Source organism: Notothenia rossii (assembly GCF_949606895.1).
Source record: "Notothenia rossii genome assembly, chromosome: 1".
Classification (NCBI taxonomy): domain Eukaryota; kingdom Metazoa; phylum Chordata; class Actinopteri; order Perciformes; family Nototheniidae; genus Notothenia; species Notothenia rossii.
The window spans coordinates 81,884,759-81,904,181 of NC_136912.1; the positions used below are offsets into that span (position 1 = coordinate 81,884,759).

Genomic DNA, 19,423 nt, shown 5'->3' on the forward strand with positions numbered 1-19,423 from the left:
CTAGTGTTCATTGCCTTCTTTTTTAGCAGTACAGCTTTCTGAACATCAAAAGTATATTTGTATTGCTTTTTTGTCACTAGCACCATTACAATGAATTCCAAATTCCTGCTTGAAAAGTAAAAGTTCATACATTGTATTTGCATTTTGTGGGAAACAATTACTTGTCCAGACAAACAAACAAAAAATGATTATGCTACTAGGATTTTATAAGAATTAAGAGCCAGTGAAGTTAGGTTTATTTAAGTCACTAGACTAAAGACAGCCGTTTTTTTCTTCCTCTCAGTATAAAGCAGAAGCAATACTGTGTGGTTCACCTTTTAGTCTCCTCCTGTTATTTTTACGCACACTTGATACCAGCAAGCAGAAGACCCAAGATCACACTTCAGAACGCAGAGTGAAAGTAAAAGTATTTACTTAAATTGGGGCACAGTTATAGACAGATAATCATTCCAGCAAGTAAAGGTATCCTAAACGTGATAGAGAGTTTAAAATACTGACACATGATAAAAAAACGAATGGGAATAACACTTCAACGTTGACAAAAACTGAAAAGACAAAATGCCACAGATAAAGGAGCACCAACAGACTACTGTAAATAAACGAGGGGGTTACACCCATTGCCCCTTCATTAAACCATTCGTTAATGGTTCCTAATGTTGAATAAAATAGAAGCAAAAAGCAGTAGGAACTGGGAAATATCTTTTTTGTCAAATATGATACAATTCCAAATCAAAAATGTATTTCAAAAACTCGGAAAAGTCCAAATTCATTCTTTGTGCTGGCATCTGTAAACCATTTTCTTTCTACTTCTTTCTTTCCCCTCTCCCACAGTTTAGTAAGAATCCGAGTCCCACTTTTGGCTGTAACCAGGAGATAGTTCTTGTTGTCAGGATATTTTTTTAAATCGTACCGGCCATAAACCAGAGACTGGCACAACCCAACGAGCACCAGCAGGTAGAGGCTTTCCCTTTCATCTTCATTGAGTACCATGATGCTTTCCCAACCTGTAAGTATTGCTCCACCTACATCCAATGGACTGGGGTTCTCAAGCATTGTGTACGCAATTGTTATTGCCAGTTCAAATACATAGCAATCAATCATGAGGGAAGAAAAGTCCAGCATGCCTGACACCTCATGACGACCGTTTCCTACAGGTGTCACAATGATGTTTGTGGCGTTTGTGTCTCCATGTATTATTCCTATGAAAAAATAGAATAAATGTTGTGTCATAGAGGGAAAACAAACAATTGATATCTGTTACCATAGAGGTAATGGCTCTGTTTATCTCTTTTGGATTTGCTCTGGTCAATTCGACTTTAGGAGCATTGGAAGAGAAATTGGCCATAATTGCGTGAAACAAATTGCATGGTAATCGGACCAATGGCTGAGCAATTTCCATCACAACTGCAAATGTCAACTTTCTGGTGTTGCTAGAGATGAAAGAGGAGGTCAGGAGATCCGAGACAGAAGGGCTCATCCTTTGGGGATCTGTAGAAAATATGACCTTACCCTGTCGAGGAGTTGTGGAGATATTTCACTACGAACAAATGTTGTGGACCAATAGAGGGACAGTAATACTCAATAAAGCAGTTTTAAGGTGTTGAGGAAATATTTTCCAAGGTCCATAACTTTGACCCAGTTTATCAGTTCATACTGTCCTGACTGAGCACACGCCCCTGTAACCTTGGCTGCTGTGCTCTCAGTGTTTTGTCTCCCTGTTCCTGCCTGTTGGCGTCAGCTGATAGAGGTGTTATCATTCTATCTTGTTAGGCACAATGTTGATTATTCTCTCTGAACTAGCTAAATACATGGGTCTGGGGCAGAGTTCTTCAGATTAGACATGGCAAATCTACCGTGAAGTCAGAACCTCTGGCTCTTGGACTTGTTTTATGAATTTTCCGGCCGAAGCTCCTAAATAAACCATCAGTGTTTGACATCAAAGCTCCAGCTCACCCCGTGTCTCCTTCCTGAGTCGGTGACTCCCACTGCATTGCCACACAGAAGTTTCCCTTACATAAGGTAATTGGAAGATTGTGGTTAAAATAATGGTTAAATGGTGACAAAATATAAATGATTACACATGGACCATAGACTACACGTTGTTGTGGCTCCCTGTACAAAGGTCACACCGCTTCTAGCATTGTCATTGTGGAATTGTCAAATATCATTCTTTAGCATTCTCGACTGGATTAGCATGCACCCTGTTAACAATTACACGATCATAACTTAACCAAACAAGCAGAATCTTGAACAGAGTGAAATACTTAACCATAGGAATGCAGAACATAACACAGTAGAATATGTATTACCTTTCTGGAGAGAGCTGATTTTGGGCTGCACGTGTGATTTAAACTGTTCGATGACTGCTTTGATCACTTCCTGCAGGGGATCTCCATCCATCACTGACAGGCAGCGCTCTATGAGATGGATGTTGGATAAACTCATTGTTCATCACAATTATTGTGTAAGACATCCAGGTTTGGAGATTCCAGCTTGGAGAAAAATGGCAATGTTTTCAATAGTAACACAAAGTGCTTTACAAAAATTAAAACATTAAGAGCATTAATAAATAGTGCAGCAGAAACCTATTAAAAAATGCTCTTTTAAAACACTAATTTAAAAGCAAAAGAAATAACATAGGTACATGAATAAAAGTACATAAAAAGTAGTAAATCATTTTGTATGCTTTTTTTTAATCAAATCCTTTTGATCCGTCTGACGGACATTTTAAGTGGACATAGTTGGCGTGTTAGCCAATATTTGTACTCTATAGCTCTACATCAACTAAACTGACAATATAATTCGGTCTTTAGCAGACAAAACTTGAAGACACATAAAATACAGCAGCTTTAGAACAGCTGGATGTGTATTAGAAATATGTGGAAAGATACAAGTGTTTCTTTTCCTCTTACCTTTTGCAATGGCTTGTCCATGAAAGCAATTAACCTGCCCACATGATAAAGATCTTGCATAGTGCCTGGAGATTCTGCAAGGGTTTTTCCAGGAAGATAAGTCATCAGCCTCACACAGTAGGTCTGAGCCCCATGTCCGCAGTCTAGTAAGGTAAGGTGGACACACAAACAGGAACATGTTGAGGTAAGTATCATGGCATCATAACTTATGTGTTGCCTGATTTAGAACTTTAGAGAATAATCACCATTGTGCATAACAAGATAAAATCACAACAATTCTATCAGCTGATGCCAACAGGCAGGAACAGGGAGACAAAACACTGAGAGCACAGCAGCCAAGGCTACAGGTGCCTGCGCTCAGTGAGGTCAGTACAAACTGATAAACTGGGTCAAAGTTATGGACCTTGGAATATATTTCCCCAACATCTAATACTATATATACATTCATATTAAATTCAAACACCGTATATTCACAAATTTGTTGACTACGATTCATCCAAATGATTCATATTCAGGTCTAAAAGTTAAAGGTGGGGTATGTAATTTATTTCAGAAACACTTTTTGTGATATTCCATGGAATGCTCTTAACATCCCGATAGCAATGAATATATTAAATGCTTTGACAATAAATACATAAAAAAAATTCATCTGTGGAAGCCGTAGCACTGTAAAAAGCACGACCAATCATTTTAGCCGGCCGGCTAAAGTAACTGGATGGCCTACCTGCCTGTCAGCCTTCCATCTGTGCACAAACATGTATCTATATTACAGAACAACCGTATAATCAACAGTAATACAAAAAGCTGAAGATGTAACAAACTAATAATAATTATTCTAACCTGCTACGCTACGCTACAGAGACCTGCCTCCGTGGGGTGATTTCTCCATCGCCCCAGCATAGTACTTCAGTCATACAGTGTACTAGGAAAAGCATATGTTTTGCGCAAATTATTTTTAAATAATATTTTACACATATTTCTGGGTGCATTCCATTATTTTAAACACATAAATATTGACAGTTTATATAAGTAATTATTATTATTAATAATAATAATAATAATAATAATAATAATAATAATAATAATGTTTTTGTGTGTGGTTTAGGGATGGCGGCGCCCTATCGCCCTCTTTGGGCCAGCCGCCACTGGTACAGACCTGTGGGGCCTCACACCTTCCCAGCTAGCGGGGAACGTTCTCACAACTTTGGCTAACATTTCCTACAGGTTCTAATAATGTTTTTAAAAAACGTTTTAATCTGATGTTCAAAGAACCTTTTTAGGATGTTTATTATTTCAAATAATGTTCCTATAAGGTTTAAGGTTAACTAAGACATAAGGTTTTAACTGCAACATGCAGAGGATGTTTTGAGGATGTTATCAAGGCCTGAGATGACAGAACGTTTTTTTATAAAACGTTCCTTTAATGTGATGTGTTAACAAATGAAGAACATTCTCCAAGCAACATTCTGAAAATGTTTTCAGGACGTTATTGAGGCCTGAGATGACAGAAAGTGTTTTATAAAATGTTCCTTTTATGTGATATGTTAACAAAGGTGGAACGTTTTGCCTGAAACATTCTAAGGATGTGTTTTGGACGTTGTTGGGGTAACACATTAAAGATGTTCTTTATAAAACATTCCCTCAATGTTACATTATAACAAATGTTTTCAGGATGTTATTCTTTTTTTATAAAAAGTTTCTGTGATGGTAAATATTAACATGGTTAACGTCAGATTTATTTCTAAAGTGCTTTACAAAAAAAACTTGTTGCATTTGTTTTGAAAAGGATGTTTTAAAAAATCTGATGTCACCATATGTTCCTTTTGAAAAAAACATTCAAGCACGTAATTCTAGATAAGCTGTAAGTAGATATTGCATGTTTGTGGTGGCATGTGTGAGTTCCCAGCCAGACATTTTTGGTTCTCAAAATATTCTGAGAATGTTACCATTCATTGTTCTTGGAATGTTTTCAGCGGGACGTTTTATTTTGGGAGGATAACGTTCTTTAAAAACATTCTTGAAATGTTTGGTGATAACCTTCTTAAGAAGTTTTTGATAACCTTCTTAAGAAGTTTTTGATAACCTTCTTAAGATGTTTTTGATAACATTGTTAGAACATTATGCCCTACTGTTCTTAAAACGTTTTCAGCTGGACGTTTTATTTTGGTTCCCAGAATGTTCTTCTGAAGGGTAGGATAACTTTCTCTAAAAACATTCTTAAATTACTTGGTAATAACCTTTTTTAAATGTTTTTGATAACATTGTTAGAACATTATGCCCTACTATTCTTAAAACATTTTCAGCTGCAAGTTAGATTTTTTAATGTTGCCAGAATGTTATTATTTTAGAGTAGGATAACGTGCTTTATCGTTCCGATTTATCAGAAGTTCAGTTGTTCCTGTTGGGTAAAGAGGGTGGGTAAAGAGGCCTGGCTGGTCTTGGGAGTATGGAAGGCCTTGGATTCCTCCTGGGAAAGACATACAAATGAGCAGAGGTGGGGACTCGAGTCACATGACTTGACTCGAGTCAGACTCGAGTCGCATATTTTTTGACTTGAGACTTGCTTGACTAACATTGATAAAAGACTTGACTTGACTTTGACTTGGTATTCATGACTTGAGACTTGACTTAAGCTTGAGATAGATGACTTGAAAGGACTTGACTGTTCAAAATTAAATATTTGCGTTTGTTTTTGTAGTGAGATATTACGTTTCATTTTTTCGAAAAACGTGATTATAGCGTCATGCGCGCAAACCTGGCAACCCAATAGAAGACAGGAGTCTCAGTTAACATGGCAGCGGGTAGCTTTGCTCCAAAAATAGTGAAGTTTGGATTCAAGGATTATTTTGTCGATGACGGTAATAAGAAGAGAACAGCGATATGCAGGGTCTGCAGCATAAAGATCAGTGACAGGACCACCACAACATCCAACTTCATTCGTCACTAAAAAAAAAAAAAAAAAAAAAAAAAAAAAGGGGCGTGCATGTGTTGTGTTAGCTAGAAAGCTAACGTTAAGTTTAAGCTACGTTAGACTTGGTTTCAAATCGATTAAGCATTGCAAAGAGAAGACAAAACGGTAAATTAACCGCCAAGGGATTCATTTTTGACTAACCCTGATACTGACGGGCTGTCAAAAAGGACTCCAATCAATCAACCAGTTGACTGGGTCAAATAGTGCTTCAATAATTGAAGTTAATTATGTTTCACTGCTATTCCTTTTCCAGGTTGAATGTTTAGCTTTCCAAACATTCTTGTTCTTACTCCCAACATGTTTGGTCTTGTTTGCCTGTTTGCCAGCACATCATTCCTTGCCATCTCACTGCTTACTAAAGGTTAGGTAAGTGGCTATACAGATGGTAGATCTCACAAGCTTCAGAGCAGGTTTTTGTCATTCACACATGGAAGCTGCCCAGTACAAACACAGTCTGATCTGATTGCCACTGAGCGGTTGGGGTTAGGGATCTACCTCAATTTCACCTCAGTGGTGGTAATGAGGGAGGGCAAGTGTCACTTTTCACTTTCCACCACCTTCATTTATCATGCCAGTCTGGGATTGCTTGCTTCACTGTAGGCGACTAATGTTTTAAATAGGAAATACCAATTATACGAGCCTCTTCGATTGTATAACCGCAAAAGGGAGCGATCTAATTAAATAAAACATCTGTTGTTGCTGTGCAGACCACAGCCAGAGGCTAGTGGAAATGGACGCCAACCAGCAGGTAGACGTTGAACTGGGGGCCAAATAATACGCAACCTCTGTTGTATGTCGATACTTTAGCTTTAGGTTAAGTTACATTGAGTAACCTATAAGAGGTTTTATGAAAAAAATGCAAAACAAAAGTCGCTTCATCGCAACACGACGTTTGAACAAGCACCTTAAACAGAAGAATGCAACTCTGCTAGGAAATGGCTGCATCGGGCCTGTGTGAGGAGCATCTGGCTTTCAGAACAGAAACAGCACCAACTTTGTTAAATTGGTGGAGCCTAATCACCCATACAGGATCCAGTGTTTTATACATGGAGATTTGACTTTTACATTGTTATATTTTATTCTGTGTAGACTCAAAAACTATGTGGACAAACCTTTTGTCCATGAAATTCCCTAAGTAATTTAACACAATAAGAAAACAGTGGTGATATAAAGTGGGGCAAAAAAGTATTTAGCCACCAATTGTGCAAGTTCTCCCACTTAAAAAGATGAGAGGCCTGTAATTTTCATCCTAGATATATCTCAACTATGAGAGACAAAATGAGAAAAAAAATCCCATTGTCTGATTTTTAAAGAATTTATTTGCAAATTATGGTGGAAAATAAGTATTTGGTCACCTACAAACAAACAAGATTTCTGGCTCTAACAGACCTGTAACTTCTTCGTTAAGAGCCTCCTCTGTCCTCCACTTGTTAACTGTATTAATGGCACCTGTTTGAACTCGTTATCAGTATAAAAGACACCTGTCCACAACCTCAAACAGTCACACTCCAAACTCCACTATGGCCAAGACCAAAGAGCTGTCAAAGGACACCAGAAACAAAATTGTAGAACTGCACCAGGCTGGGAAGACTGAATCTGCAATAGGTAAGCAGCTTGGTGTGAAGAAATCAACTGTGGGAGCAATTATTCGAAAATGGAAGACATACAAGACCACTGATAATATCCCTCAATCTGGGGCTCCACGCAAGATCTCACCCCGTGGGGTCAAAATGATCACAAGAACGGTGAGCAAAAATCCCAGAACCACACGGGGGGACCTAGTCAATGACCTGCAGAGAGCTGGGACCAAAGTAACAAAGGCTACCATCAGTAACACACTACGCCGCCAGGGACTCAAATCCTGCAGTGCCAGACGTGTCCCCCTGCTTAAGCCAGTACATGTCCGGGCCCGTCTGAAGTTTGCTAGAGAGCATTTAGATGATCCAGAAGAGGATTGGGAGAATGTCATATGGTCAGATGAAACCAAAATAGAACTTTTTGGTAAAAACTCAACTAGACGTGTTTGAAGGAGAAAGAATGCTGAGTTGCATCCAAAGAACACCATACCTACTGTGAAACATGGGGGTGGAAACATCATGCTTTGGGGCTGTTTTTCTGCAAAGGGACCAGGACGACTGATCCGTGTAAAGGAAAGAATGAATGGGGCCATGTATCGTGACATTTTGAGTGACAACCTCGCCCTCCTTCCATCAGCAAGGGCATTGAAGATGAAACGTGGCTGGGTCTTTCAGCATGACAATGATCCCAAACACACCGCCCGGGCAACGAAGGAGTGGCTTCGTAAGAAGCATTTCAAGGTCCTGGAGTGGCCTAGCCAGTCTCCAGATCTCAACCCCATAGAAAATCTTTGGAGGGAGTTGAAAGTCTGTGTTGCCCAGCGACAGCCCCAAAACATCACTGCTCTAGAGGAGATCTGCATGGAGGAATGGGCCAAAATACCAGCAACAGTGTGTGAAAACCTTGTGAAGACTTACAGAAAACGTTTGACCTCTGTCATTGCCAACAAAGGGTATATAACAAAGTATTGAGATGAACTTTTGTTATTGACCAAATACTTATTTTCCACCATAATTTGCAAATAAATTATTTAAAAATCAGACAATGTGATTTTCTGGATTTTTTTCTCTTTCTCATTTTGTCTCTCATAGTTGAGGTATACCTCGGATGGAAATTACAGGCCTCTCATCTTTTTAAGTGGGAGAACTTGCAAAATTGGTGGCTAACTAAACACTTGTTTTCCCCACTGTACTTACTGTATTTTACTGTTGAGAAACCTACCCAAACTATTTTGCATTTATTATGAAAGAAGATATTGTTTTTTTATTCATTTAATTTAGTCTAATTCTAATTATAAGAGTAAATTACAAATACTTTTTTAATGAAACTTTAAGTTTTTAATTATCAGTAGTCCATCCATTTCCTGTCCATAACTAAGCAAGAACACCAATGATCCCATTTTTTATAAGATCGCAAAATGGCTTTTTCACCAAAAACCATACATTTTGTTTGCCTCCATCGGAGCTCCTGGCTTATGATGGCCACACGAGGGCAGTATAACACCATATGTTGGACACAGATTTAAAGCCTGGGGGACATACTTAAACATCCTAGGTTTCAAAGCACCTCATCAAACAAAAAAGCAGGAGTAACACTGGATGGAATTAATTCCCTGAATTATAATAAAAATTAAAACTACATGTACTTACTAGGAAATTGTTATACAGAAACAAAATCTAATCTGAAAACATTGCATTAAAGAATAGAATATTGGGTGTTTGCATGATGAGTATTCCACCCACGATTCAAGTGCTTCTGAAACATAGCAGTTACAAGTTAATTATTAACTACACTGACTAATGATTCTGTTACACAATTATAATAACTCTAAAGACATGTTTAACAATGCAGGTCAAAGACCATGCAAATGAATTATCCAATGGAAAAATGGCTTAAACCGGTGGCTGTTAGTCAGTAGAAGAAAAGATAAAGATAAAAACGTGAAAGTAAGTTTGACTCTTTCAAAAGGTCTTCAATTATTTGTGAATTATATTGTTGTAACACAGTAGATACTGTATCTTCGGTGGCTCAATATGCTACTGGGATAAAGAAAAATACCATGGCCTCATACTGGCTCTGGCACTGATGTGTTTTGTCTATAAAAACCAACACACTACTCATAACAGTACATCAGAAAAAGGCACTGCAAAAGCAAGCCTTAGAACAATCCAAAATTAAAGCAAGCTAGAGACCATTATGCCTTAGTGATCTAAACTACACGCATATAAAGTTGTGAAAAATTGGTCGAGCCAGATAGCGAAATAAATGGGGCGGTTCGATGTGTCTAGAGGTGTGTGTGTGTAGCAGCCTGCGGTCGCTCTTCAGCTGTTCTAATGAAAGTAAACACAGAACACAGCGAAGGCGTTGCGTAAAAGGCAGCTCTTTGCGCGCTGGTGCTGCACATCTCAAAGACGGAGTTACCTGGAGTCCCGCTGCCTCCTGGTGCTGTAGCGATTTCATGAAGTGAATGAGAGTCCGAGTTCGGAATTTATCTAAAATAATGTATGCACTGCCATTTCCCAACATAAACATTGCAGTCTGCAATGAAACGGTTATCTCCTGTGTGCTCCACTTCCTACTTGGCGCTCCAGTAACTTTCTCGTGCGAACGAGATACAGTATCTTTGTTTCTCTTTCATCGGCCTTTAGGGGCTCCGTATAATACAAAAACAAATGCAAATATTTAATTTAAAAAAGTCCTTTCAAGCCATCTGTCTCAAGTCAAGTCTTAAGTCATGAATACCAAGTCAAAGTCAAGTCTTTTATCAATGTTATCAAAAATATGCGACCTCCGGTAATTAGAAAAAGAAAAGGTGGTAAAAGAAATAAAGATATTAATAGACCCTTTAAATGGCTTCTCTCATATACATGTTTGTGTAATGTTCTAATATTATGTTTGAGCCCACTTGAAGAACTTAACTCAAAGGAAGAAATGCAGTTTTAGAAATGTTTCTTATCACCACACTCATACACACTTGTTGGAGCTATATATCTCTTTATATTATTTAATAGTTTAACATTTATTTTCTTGCTGTTTATTATTATCATTTATTTATATGTATTCTTAGTTAGCTTCATAAGTTAAAGTAGTTTATATGCTTTTATTTTGAAGGCATGTTTTGGGCACTGGGTGATTAGAGCACCTGGTGTAATTGTATATATTGGAGACAGGTGGGTAGTGGGAGCCAGATCACTAGTAGGCAAAAGGTTTTTTACCAGGGTGTTTCAAGCCAGCAAAAGGAAAGCCATAGGAAAGGCTTAAGGAAAAGGGATATAGGAAACCTGTTCGTTGTACTTTTGTTATTGGAATAAATTGCACAAATGGAGAATCTTGTCTGGACCTGGAACATTGCCCTGCGTAAGATCCGCTAACTAGTGCCTCAGCGGCTGTATTATTTTAAGTTAATTATCTGTTTTATTTCTATATGATTTTGGCCGCTACAAAGTAAAAAATGCCGTCAAAGCGGACTTGTTGTTTGAAGTTCTTTTTTGTGGATTTGTGGATTGCCCGCGTTTGAAGTGGAGTATTGGATTTCACTTTAAAAAGACACACCGGGCCCTGGACGGACTTCAACAACGGCACAGGAACATGGGCGGTATGTGAACATTTTCTCCAGTGGCTGTATAGGAAAACGGCCTCATCATTGGAGTGCTGGAGTTATTGTTTCGACACATATAAATGAACAGTGGATAAAGTTTAAAGAATAGTCGGATCGTGGGAACAGGTGCACACAGTGATTACGCACTCTGACGCGCAGGCATGCACATGCAACAGCGTTTTCTCCTGTGGATAATAACATATTTGGATATTTAAATAACGCCAATCATAGAAATTATGCAAGACGCCACATCACAGAACAGAAGTGGATCTTCTGACGAGGTAAATCATAAGGACATTGCACCACACATGTTAGGTTTAAAGGACAATAATTCCAGACCACAGAAAGTATTCAGATTATCATACCGCTCATCTGCAATAATCAAAGCTGAAGCACATTTAGCAGTCCTTAAAGAACGCATGGCTGCATTGAAGAGGAAGCAAGCATTGGAAGCCCAGGAGGAGGAGCTTAGAAAAGAAAAGACAAAACTTGCTTTTGAACTAAAACTGTAAAAGGAAAGCCATAGGAAAGGCTTAAGGAAAAGATATATAGGAAACCTGTTCGTTGTACTTTTGTTATTGGAATAAATTGCACAAATGGAGAATCTTGTCTGGACCTGGATCATTGCCCTGCGTAAGATCCGCTAACTAGTGCCTCTGCGGCTGTATTATTTTAAGTTAATTATCTGTTTTATTTCTATATGATTTTTGCCGCTACAACACTGTTAGTCTAAACATTGAGGTTTTTCCCCACTGAAACTGATTTGTTTTTGTTTTGGATGACAGAATTTTTATTTCTCAAAAATGACAAGTTATAAGGCTGCTTTGGTTTAAGCAATGATACAAAGAACAACAAAGATTGAGTTTAAAAAAGGTGTTTTTATTTCAACACAATTTGTCTTTTTAAAGGGTAAAATGTATTTAGCAAAATCTCCACCTATGTGTATTGTGTAATGCATGATTGTAGGGAATTAAGTTGATGTGCTTTTGCCAAACCATCTCTGGCATTTTCCAACATGAAATAAAATGAGTCATGTCCATCCATGTGGCCTGTTAACATACAGAGGAGCACCGAGATATGCAAGTCCACTGGACTGTATAAACCCTCATGACATAAGGCACCCATTACACATGATTGTGTTTCTTAAATTATAGTTTACAAAAAAACTCTTCCTAAGGAGGATGTACTCGGGTACTAATTCTGCCTAAATGATTTCTTATCCTTTTTTTCCTTAGTTGTTTAGATGGCTATTAGGCTTTTACGGTACATGATTCATTGTCACAACAGAGTATCAATACTTCCACTTGCATACAGTTTTTTGCTACATTACCCATCTCTGATTTGCTATTCATACCACATAATGTCTGAATCTCAATCTAAAGTAAAATGTTTTGTGATTTTACTGTTAAAACACAAGTTATTGTTTTAACTGGTAATCTTAAATGTATACTTGTTTTGTGCAAGGGGCTTTACTATTGCACTTTGAAATGTGAGAAGGTTTACCTTTCTCACTGAATTGAGCAGCGGTCTGAAACCATAACTTCTCCACCTGCTCCTTTCCGAGCTCCCATAGCTGACTGAGAATGTGGACACCCTTCTTGGATGTAATCATCAAATACTCTGCGTTCTCAGGATGCAAGCTCACAGAGTAACGAGCTAAAACTATCGACTGGCAGAAGCGGGACAGCACCAGCACATAGAGACAATCTTTCTCAGCTTCGTTTAGGGGAAGGAAACTTTCCCAGCCCGCAAGGACAGGTCCACCCACCTCTATGGGTTTAGGGTGCTCAGTCATCATGTACATGATAGTGATGGCTAGCTCGTGGATGTAGTAGCCGCTGTTCATGTCCCCAAAGTCAAGGATGCCAGAAATCCTATGGCCATCTCTCTCATCAGGTTGTACGAGCACATTGAGGTCATTGAAGTCACCGTGGTTTATGCCTTAGAAAAAGGAAACAATAAAACATTAATATGAATCAAAACGACTTATCACTCATGTACACTGTAAGTAGAACAGTTAAAAATGTTAATGTTAAAATGACTCACACTTTCGGAAATTGCAGCGTTTCGGGATCACAGAGGTCTTGTACTGATAAAGGACAGATTTCACAACCTTCTCCAGAGGATCTCCATCAAATAAATGAATGTATGGTTCCAGCAGGGAAAGATTTGACAGACTCCATATGAAATTCTCTCTCTCCAGAACAGCGAGATCAGGGTGCACCATCTAGAAAAGAACATAACATAATAATATCAGAAAGCAGGAAGAAGAAGTTAAAGTCAGAAGTAAAAGGAGGATAAGTGAACATTTTCTCAGCAAAACTTGCCGTACAGCTTTAAGCTAAGCAGTGAAGGGCTAGTGCTTTATTATATGGGTTCGTCCATGTAAAGGCAAGTTAGATTAGAGACTTTTAATGCCACTTGAAAAGAGATTTAAACTAACTTCACATTATCCAAAACACTTCCATATATCTTGGTTGAGTAGCCAATTTTCATTGAATTCCTTTTCAAAAACTTCAATGTTGTCGCTAGTTATCATAAGCATCCGGGCCCCAAACAAACAATTAGTGATGTTTGTTTAACTTTCCAGATCGGCCTAACATCAGTCTAGAAGCGTCATTCCAAAAATAGATTTAACCAATTATATTGAGGTTTAATAGTGCAGTTAAAATGACAATGTCAACAAAAAAAATCTCAATACCATAAAATAAATTATTAACCAGGTTAATGTATAACTTCAGTCAAATTCAAGACAACAGCAGTATTGGTAGATATTGTCATTGAAGACAATTTCATAAGGTACTCTTTTACATTGCTCTGATGTCATAACAATTCATGGAAATTAGATTTAAGGGTACGAGGAAAAAGAATGCCAATGATCAAAAAGTGTTATAATACCTCTTGTAGGATTGTGTCCATTGTGGCTGCCATCTTGCCAGTTTCATACAGTAACTGCGGTGTTAGAGGAACCTTGGATATCGTAGTACCAGGCAAATAGGTAAGCAGCCGCACCAGGTACTTCTGACTGCCATAGCCGCAATCTGTCAAAGGTAAAGACAGGATAAGTGTTACAGCTATTCCTCTCACTCACTTAGCCATCATAAAGCATGAACTGTATAGTGTGGCCTTGCTCAGGGTCACACTTATCACTTTAGTGCGGGAGTATTACAGCTTAGGCATTATGTTTAAAACTGTAGGCTAGTTTTGCAAACTTCACAACAAAACCTTACAATCGACCAGGAAAACATTTTGCATCTTTTGCCTGGGGACATGTAGGGAGACAACATTTAACACTGACTTTTGTGTCAATACATTACACATAAACTACCATCTGAATAAGCAAATGTAGGAGATGTCTGTTTCAGAGTGCTGAATCACATTATTCCTCTTGTTTTGCCGGTGTGACTGATCAAATACCTATTTCTTCCAGGCTAATCAGCTGTCCTGAAATGTTGGGAAGGGCTGTTTGGGCAGGAAGTCCATTCTGGTGCAGGACGGACATGGCATGTGTCTGCACCTCGATCAGGGCGCGATTCTTACTGTCTTCCGAGTTCATTATCTTCAGGACATACTTGTCACCCTCGATTGGGTCTATGAAGAAGTTTTGGTCATCGTAGCTTGGAAGAGAGCCGATTTCTGATGCCGTCAGCCCAAAGAGCCTCTTCACCATCTCAGCCACCCGAGACTGGCTGAAGTTGGGCTTGGCGTGTTTCACTGACATTATTGCTGAATGAAAACAACATGGTATCACAAAAATGATGCAGAAATTGGAGAATTAAAAGCATTACAGTTACTTGTAGAGAATAGTAAATGTATAACAATTTAAATTCCAACCTCAGTGAAAAGGTGTATTACAGCCAGCTTCTTAAATAAACAGTAAATGTGGTTTATCATTATTTCCCATCCTTTGTTATGAAATAATGATAAAGACTCTGATCTCGAAATCTAATGCTGAAGTGTTAATGAAGTGTTAATAAATAAATCAAAGTTCCATGACTTTTGACTCATATTTTTTATTTATAATTAATTAAATAATTTACCCAACTCAAATCACACATTCTGAATAGCTTTTTCAATGTGATGATTTCTAGGTTTCCTTTGTCTATGATGATGTTCTCTGCAAAAAGAAACTAAAGAAAAAAAAATTACATAATGGTCCTTTGGAACGTTGGAAAGTCTTATACACACTTAAAAAATAAACGTGGTTAGAGTAGTCCAACTTCTTGCAAAGTGTGACCTTTATTTGAAAATAACTACCGGGGCCCAAAGCTGTCATTTGAATGGCGGTCAATACAAATTCTGAAGTTTTTGCCAATCTGATCAGAAATGTAAGAAAACCGTGAATTTTGGGATATTCAAAGAGCCTAATTACAATGGCCAGACAGGCAAACAATTACATTAAATCATTGGAAATCGACGATCGTGCTCGATATATGGTTAAATATAGCAGTAGGCGATCGATGTGAGAGTAACATCTACGTCACTTCACGGCCCCATCCACTTTTGGGGGAAACCAGCGCTGTCAACCCTGCCAGCCCTATCAAGCCTGAAGTCACAGAGCTCTTCTTTTAGGCCCAATCCCAAACCACGCCCTACACCCCTACACACTACCCCTCTGTGACGGAGTGAATTCCGTGGAGTGACACTCGCAGCTCAACGAGGCTCCCTCCTGTCAGATGGAGGGAGTAAATACAGCAGCAAGCTTTGGGACAAACTCCCCTCTCTCCGGCAGAAACAGGAAATGCCGTAACTGTATGTAACAACGGTTTCAAATCAGCATCTCTTAGACAAAAAATACAAATGAATAACTCAAATAAAACTCCAAACATCTTTAAATATGTTTTTGTAAAGCTCTTTTAGTTTTAAACCTGATGTTTCTAAGGTTCTTAGAGTTTGCAATAGTCTGTAAATATACACAACTTTATAATAAAATACACAGATTTACCTTTTTCTAGACTAAACACAGGTATGATCCTAAGTTTAAAAAATATGAGGTTATCATAAGGTTGTTAACATCGCAATTTATCACTGGATGTTTGCAGGAACTACATGTAAACAGCGTGTTTCCTAACAGACACACACAGCGTTGAGACCGGTCGGGTAGAGACCGGTCTCCAGTCAGCACCGATGCAGACTCGGGCCGTTTCTCAATCGCGAGGATGCTTGCTTGGTAGCACATATCTTCCGAGTCACTTGCTTCAGAAGCTAGGCAAGAATCCTTCCTGGCATTCGGAAAACGAAGAGTGGAACAGGCTAGCAAGTGTGCAGGTGTACGTCATATGAGAGGCTCCGCCTTACATTTTCCGCCACAGATTTGGGGAAATTGGTCCGTGCGCAAAGCATTGTGGGGATTTTAAGGACGTGAAGTCTACCCATGTGCAGCCTCGAAATTACCCCCAAACCAAGGATGCGGCCTCAGTGGAATTCCAAGTATGCTGGAGATTGGAACAGTCCTTCGGCGGCACTCGATGAGGTAGCATCCTTGAAATAATGGCTTGGAAGCCAGTTTCCTCGAGATTGAGAAACGGCCTCGCTGTTTGATGGCTTGATAGCCCACTCCCCCTCCACACCGGCGCTCCACACTCGTTGGTTTGGAACAGCACTTAATGTGGCGGACCCTCCACGCGAACGCGCAAACGGAGGGGTAGTGTAGGGTGTAGGGGGCGGTTTGGGATTGGGCCTTACTGTCCTTTTTTCTTAGCGCAAGTACAGAAAAACGTAACTCTGGATTCTTTTTAATGTTTGAGGTGCAATAAACGACACAGCAGCTTTTTGGCATGATAAAACAATTATTTTCCGCCTCGCTCAACAGAATGAGAGTAAAATTACGGCCTCGCCTACTGATTTTAATTTAACCATATATCGAGACCAATTGTCGCTTTCAAATGATTGAATGTAATAGTTTGCCTGACTGGCCATCGTAATCGGGCTCTTTGAAGATCCAAAAATCCACGGTTTTCAAACATTTCTGATCGGATTGGCAAAAACTACAGAATTTGTATTTACCGCCATTCAAATGACAGCGTTGTTTTCCCCAGAAAGTGGGCGCGGATGTAATTTTCGCCCGGAAGTGACGTAGGTTTTACTCTCATCCATAGAGAGGCGAAGTCCCTCCCTTTCCGGTGGCCACCATTGGACCTTATTTCGGAAAAAGTATGTATTGAAGTCAATGGAGAAAGAAAGCGTATCTTTCGATCCCGTTTCAATTGTGCCACGAATTACACATATGTTTGTCAATCTTAAAAAAATAATTCCATGTCAAAAAAGTTACAGTTTGTCGTAAAACTGTTGAAATATAAGACTATGACAAATACGCAACTAGAAAGACTCGAACTAACTCCCCTTTTGTGTATGTACAGCTCTCAACATGCCCAGACTTTTAGTGATGTTCACCTCGTTTAATACTTTTCGCCTCATTTTGAAAGAAAGAAGTGAAATGTGCTAACGTGATGGCCGTCTTGGTGTTGGTGCGACTCGAGACAGAAGATGTAGTTCATTGAGCGGTTTCACACAAAAAAAAGTGTTACTTCACAGTTTTACGACACATTTAAAAATTTTTGACTTGCAAAACCATCTTTTAAATTGACAAACATCATATGTGTAATTTGTGGCACAATTCAAACGGAATCGAAAGATATGTTTTCTCTCTCCATTGACTTCAATACATAGTTTTTCCGAAATAAGGTCCCATGGAGGTCCCCGGAAGGGGAGGGACTTCGCCTCTCTATAGAGTGCCACAGTGATGCGTCCTAAAACCCGGAAGTAAACTCTTGAGCCGGATAATCATAAATCTATCGATCATAAATCTATCTATTGTAGTGCCGAGAGAAGGGAGTCAGAGGCGGTGGATCGAAGGTGCAAAGTTGGCTTTATTAAGCAGGAGAAAACCACATGTTGTCGGGTCGCAGCCCGGGAAGACAAGAGAAAGAAGAAAGGGGGGCACACACTAAGTAGTCAACATCATATGTGTCCGTGTGGAAACAATACCCCCAACCTGTAGTTCCATGAGTGAATTATGTAACATGAGTAAATTAGTGATCACTATACAAGCCCCCCCAGAATTAAACCATGGACACAATCCTCGCGTCTGGGAGGAAGCACCACAGGGGCCGAGGAGGGTGGGGCCGCAGGCGAGGGCCGGGCCATGGAACGGGCCGTCGGAAGGAGGCCGCAGAAGAGGGTAGGGGCCCCAACAAGGGCGAGGGCATCCCCACCGGGGGTTGGGGGGCGGGCCACGGAACGGACCGTCGAAAGGGTGGCGCAGAGAGCCGTGGTAGGCGTCGTGGCGGATGGAGACAACATCCGCCAGCCGTAGAAAGCTGGGTCGCTGTGCTGCGACGTGGGGACGGGGTGACTATTCCGGTGGTCCTCAGCAGGAAGGAGCGCAGCCCGGCCACAGGCGAGCACGCAGCAGCGGCGGGCACGAAGTCCTCGGGAGGAAGGAGTGGTATCCCCGGGAGGCAGGAGCAGTCTCCCCGGGAGGAAGTAGCCGTGGACAGGCGAGACGGGGTCCAGAAGAGCGCCAACCAAGCGCCGATGACAGCATGGGCAACATCCGAAGCCGCCGTCGAGGCGAACCGTGAGCCGCGGTTAGAGAAGAGGCCAGGCAGGGTCCAGTAGTGCGCCACCCAGGCGCCGATGAAAGCGTGGGCGACATCCGAAGCCGTTGGCGAGGGAAGAGGCCAGACAGAGTCCCGAAGCGCGCCACCCATGGGCCGATGAAAGCATGGGCTACGTCCGAAACTGTTGAGGCGGTGGTGAAAAAGCGAGAGTGTCGAAATGAGGTCGACCGTCTGATCGAACCTCCTCTCAGGCACCGGAAAAAGCTCAAAAGGGTCGTCCTGTCCACGATCAAAAACAGGTGGGCGAAATTGTGAGCAGCCGCATGTCCCAAAGAAACAGTCCCATGAAAAAGAAATTGGGCTCTTCCGTACCTAGCAGGTTGTGTATCGTCTCCATTTGGTCGGAAGGCTTGCTGTCTCCCAGTGCCGAAACGATGTGGGAATGGCAAGCGACGTCCTCGGCCGGCCATTCCGCGGAGGGCGCACCGAGCCTCAGTCCGTGTGCACGAGGCAGCCACGGACGTCTCCAAAAATCTCCAGCAGTTTGAGAAAAACTCCGTTTCTAGCCATGTTCGGTCCAGTCTCGGAAACTTCTGCGAGACTTATGTCAGGGTCACCAGTGTAGTGCCGAGAGAAGGGAGTCAGAGGCGGTGCATCGAAGGTGCAAAGTTGGCTTTATTAAGCAGGAGAAAACCACATGTTGTCGGGTCGCAGCCCGGGGAGACAAGAGAAAAAAGAAAGGGGGGCACACACTAAGTAGTTAACATCATATATGTCCGTGTGGAAACAATACCCCCAACCT

At 40.4% G+C, this 19,423-nt stretch overlaps 2 protein-coding genes across 4 annotated transcripts in view; both read right to left on the minus strand.

The window, feature by feature from the left end:
• Positions 1 to 395: 395 nt before the first annotated feature.
• Positions 396 to 3,090, minus strand: LOC307019649 (hydroxylysine kinase-like; the record flags this gene model as incomplete). Its single annotated transcript, XM_079650653.1, has 3 exons — positions 396 to 1,199; positions 2,310 to 2,417; positions 2,913 to 3,090. 3 exons carry the CDS (start codon positions 3,088 to 3,090, stop codon positions 730 to 732), a joined length of 756 nt encoding a protein of 251 aa, XP_079506779.1. The 3' UTR covers positions 396 to 729.
• An 8,851-nt stretch (positions 3,091 to 11,941) lies between these two features.
• hykk.2 (hydroxylysine kinase, tandem duplicate 2) overlaps positions 11,942 to 19,423 on the minus strand; it is a 53,008-nt gene continuing 45,526 nt past the window's right edge. For 2 of the 3 annotated variants that reach the window (XM_079686220.1, XM_079686221.1), the window contains exons 2-5: positions 14,477 to 14,785; positions 13,958 to 14,100; positions 13,106 to 13,286; positions 11,943 to 13,000 (exon numbers count right to left, since the gene is read on the minus strand). In XM_079686220.1, the coding sequence (XP_079542346.1) occupies positions 12,498 to 13,000; positions 13,106 to 13,286; positions 13,958 to 14,100; positions 14,477 to 14,780 (1,131 nt within the window). In that variant the 5' untranslated portion in view covers positions 14,781 to 14,785 and the 3' untranslated portion in view covers positions 11,943 to 12,497. Of the gene's footprint in view, positions 13,001 to 13,105; positions 13,287 to 13,957; positions 14,101 to 14,476; positions 14,786 to 19,423 lie in introns of all 3 variants that reach the window. The other variant, XM_079686218.1, reaches the window with a different exon arrangement.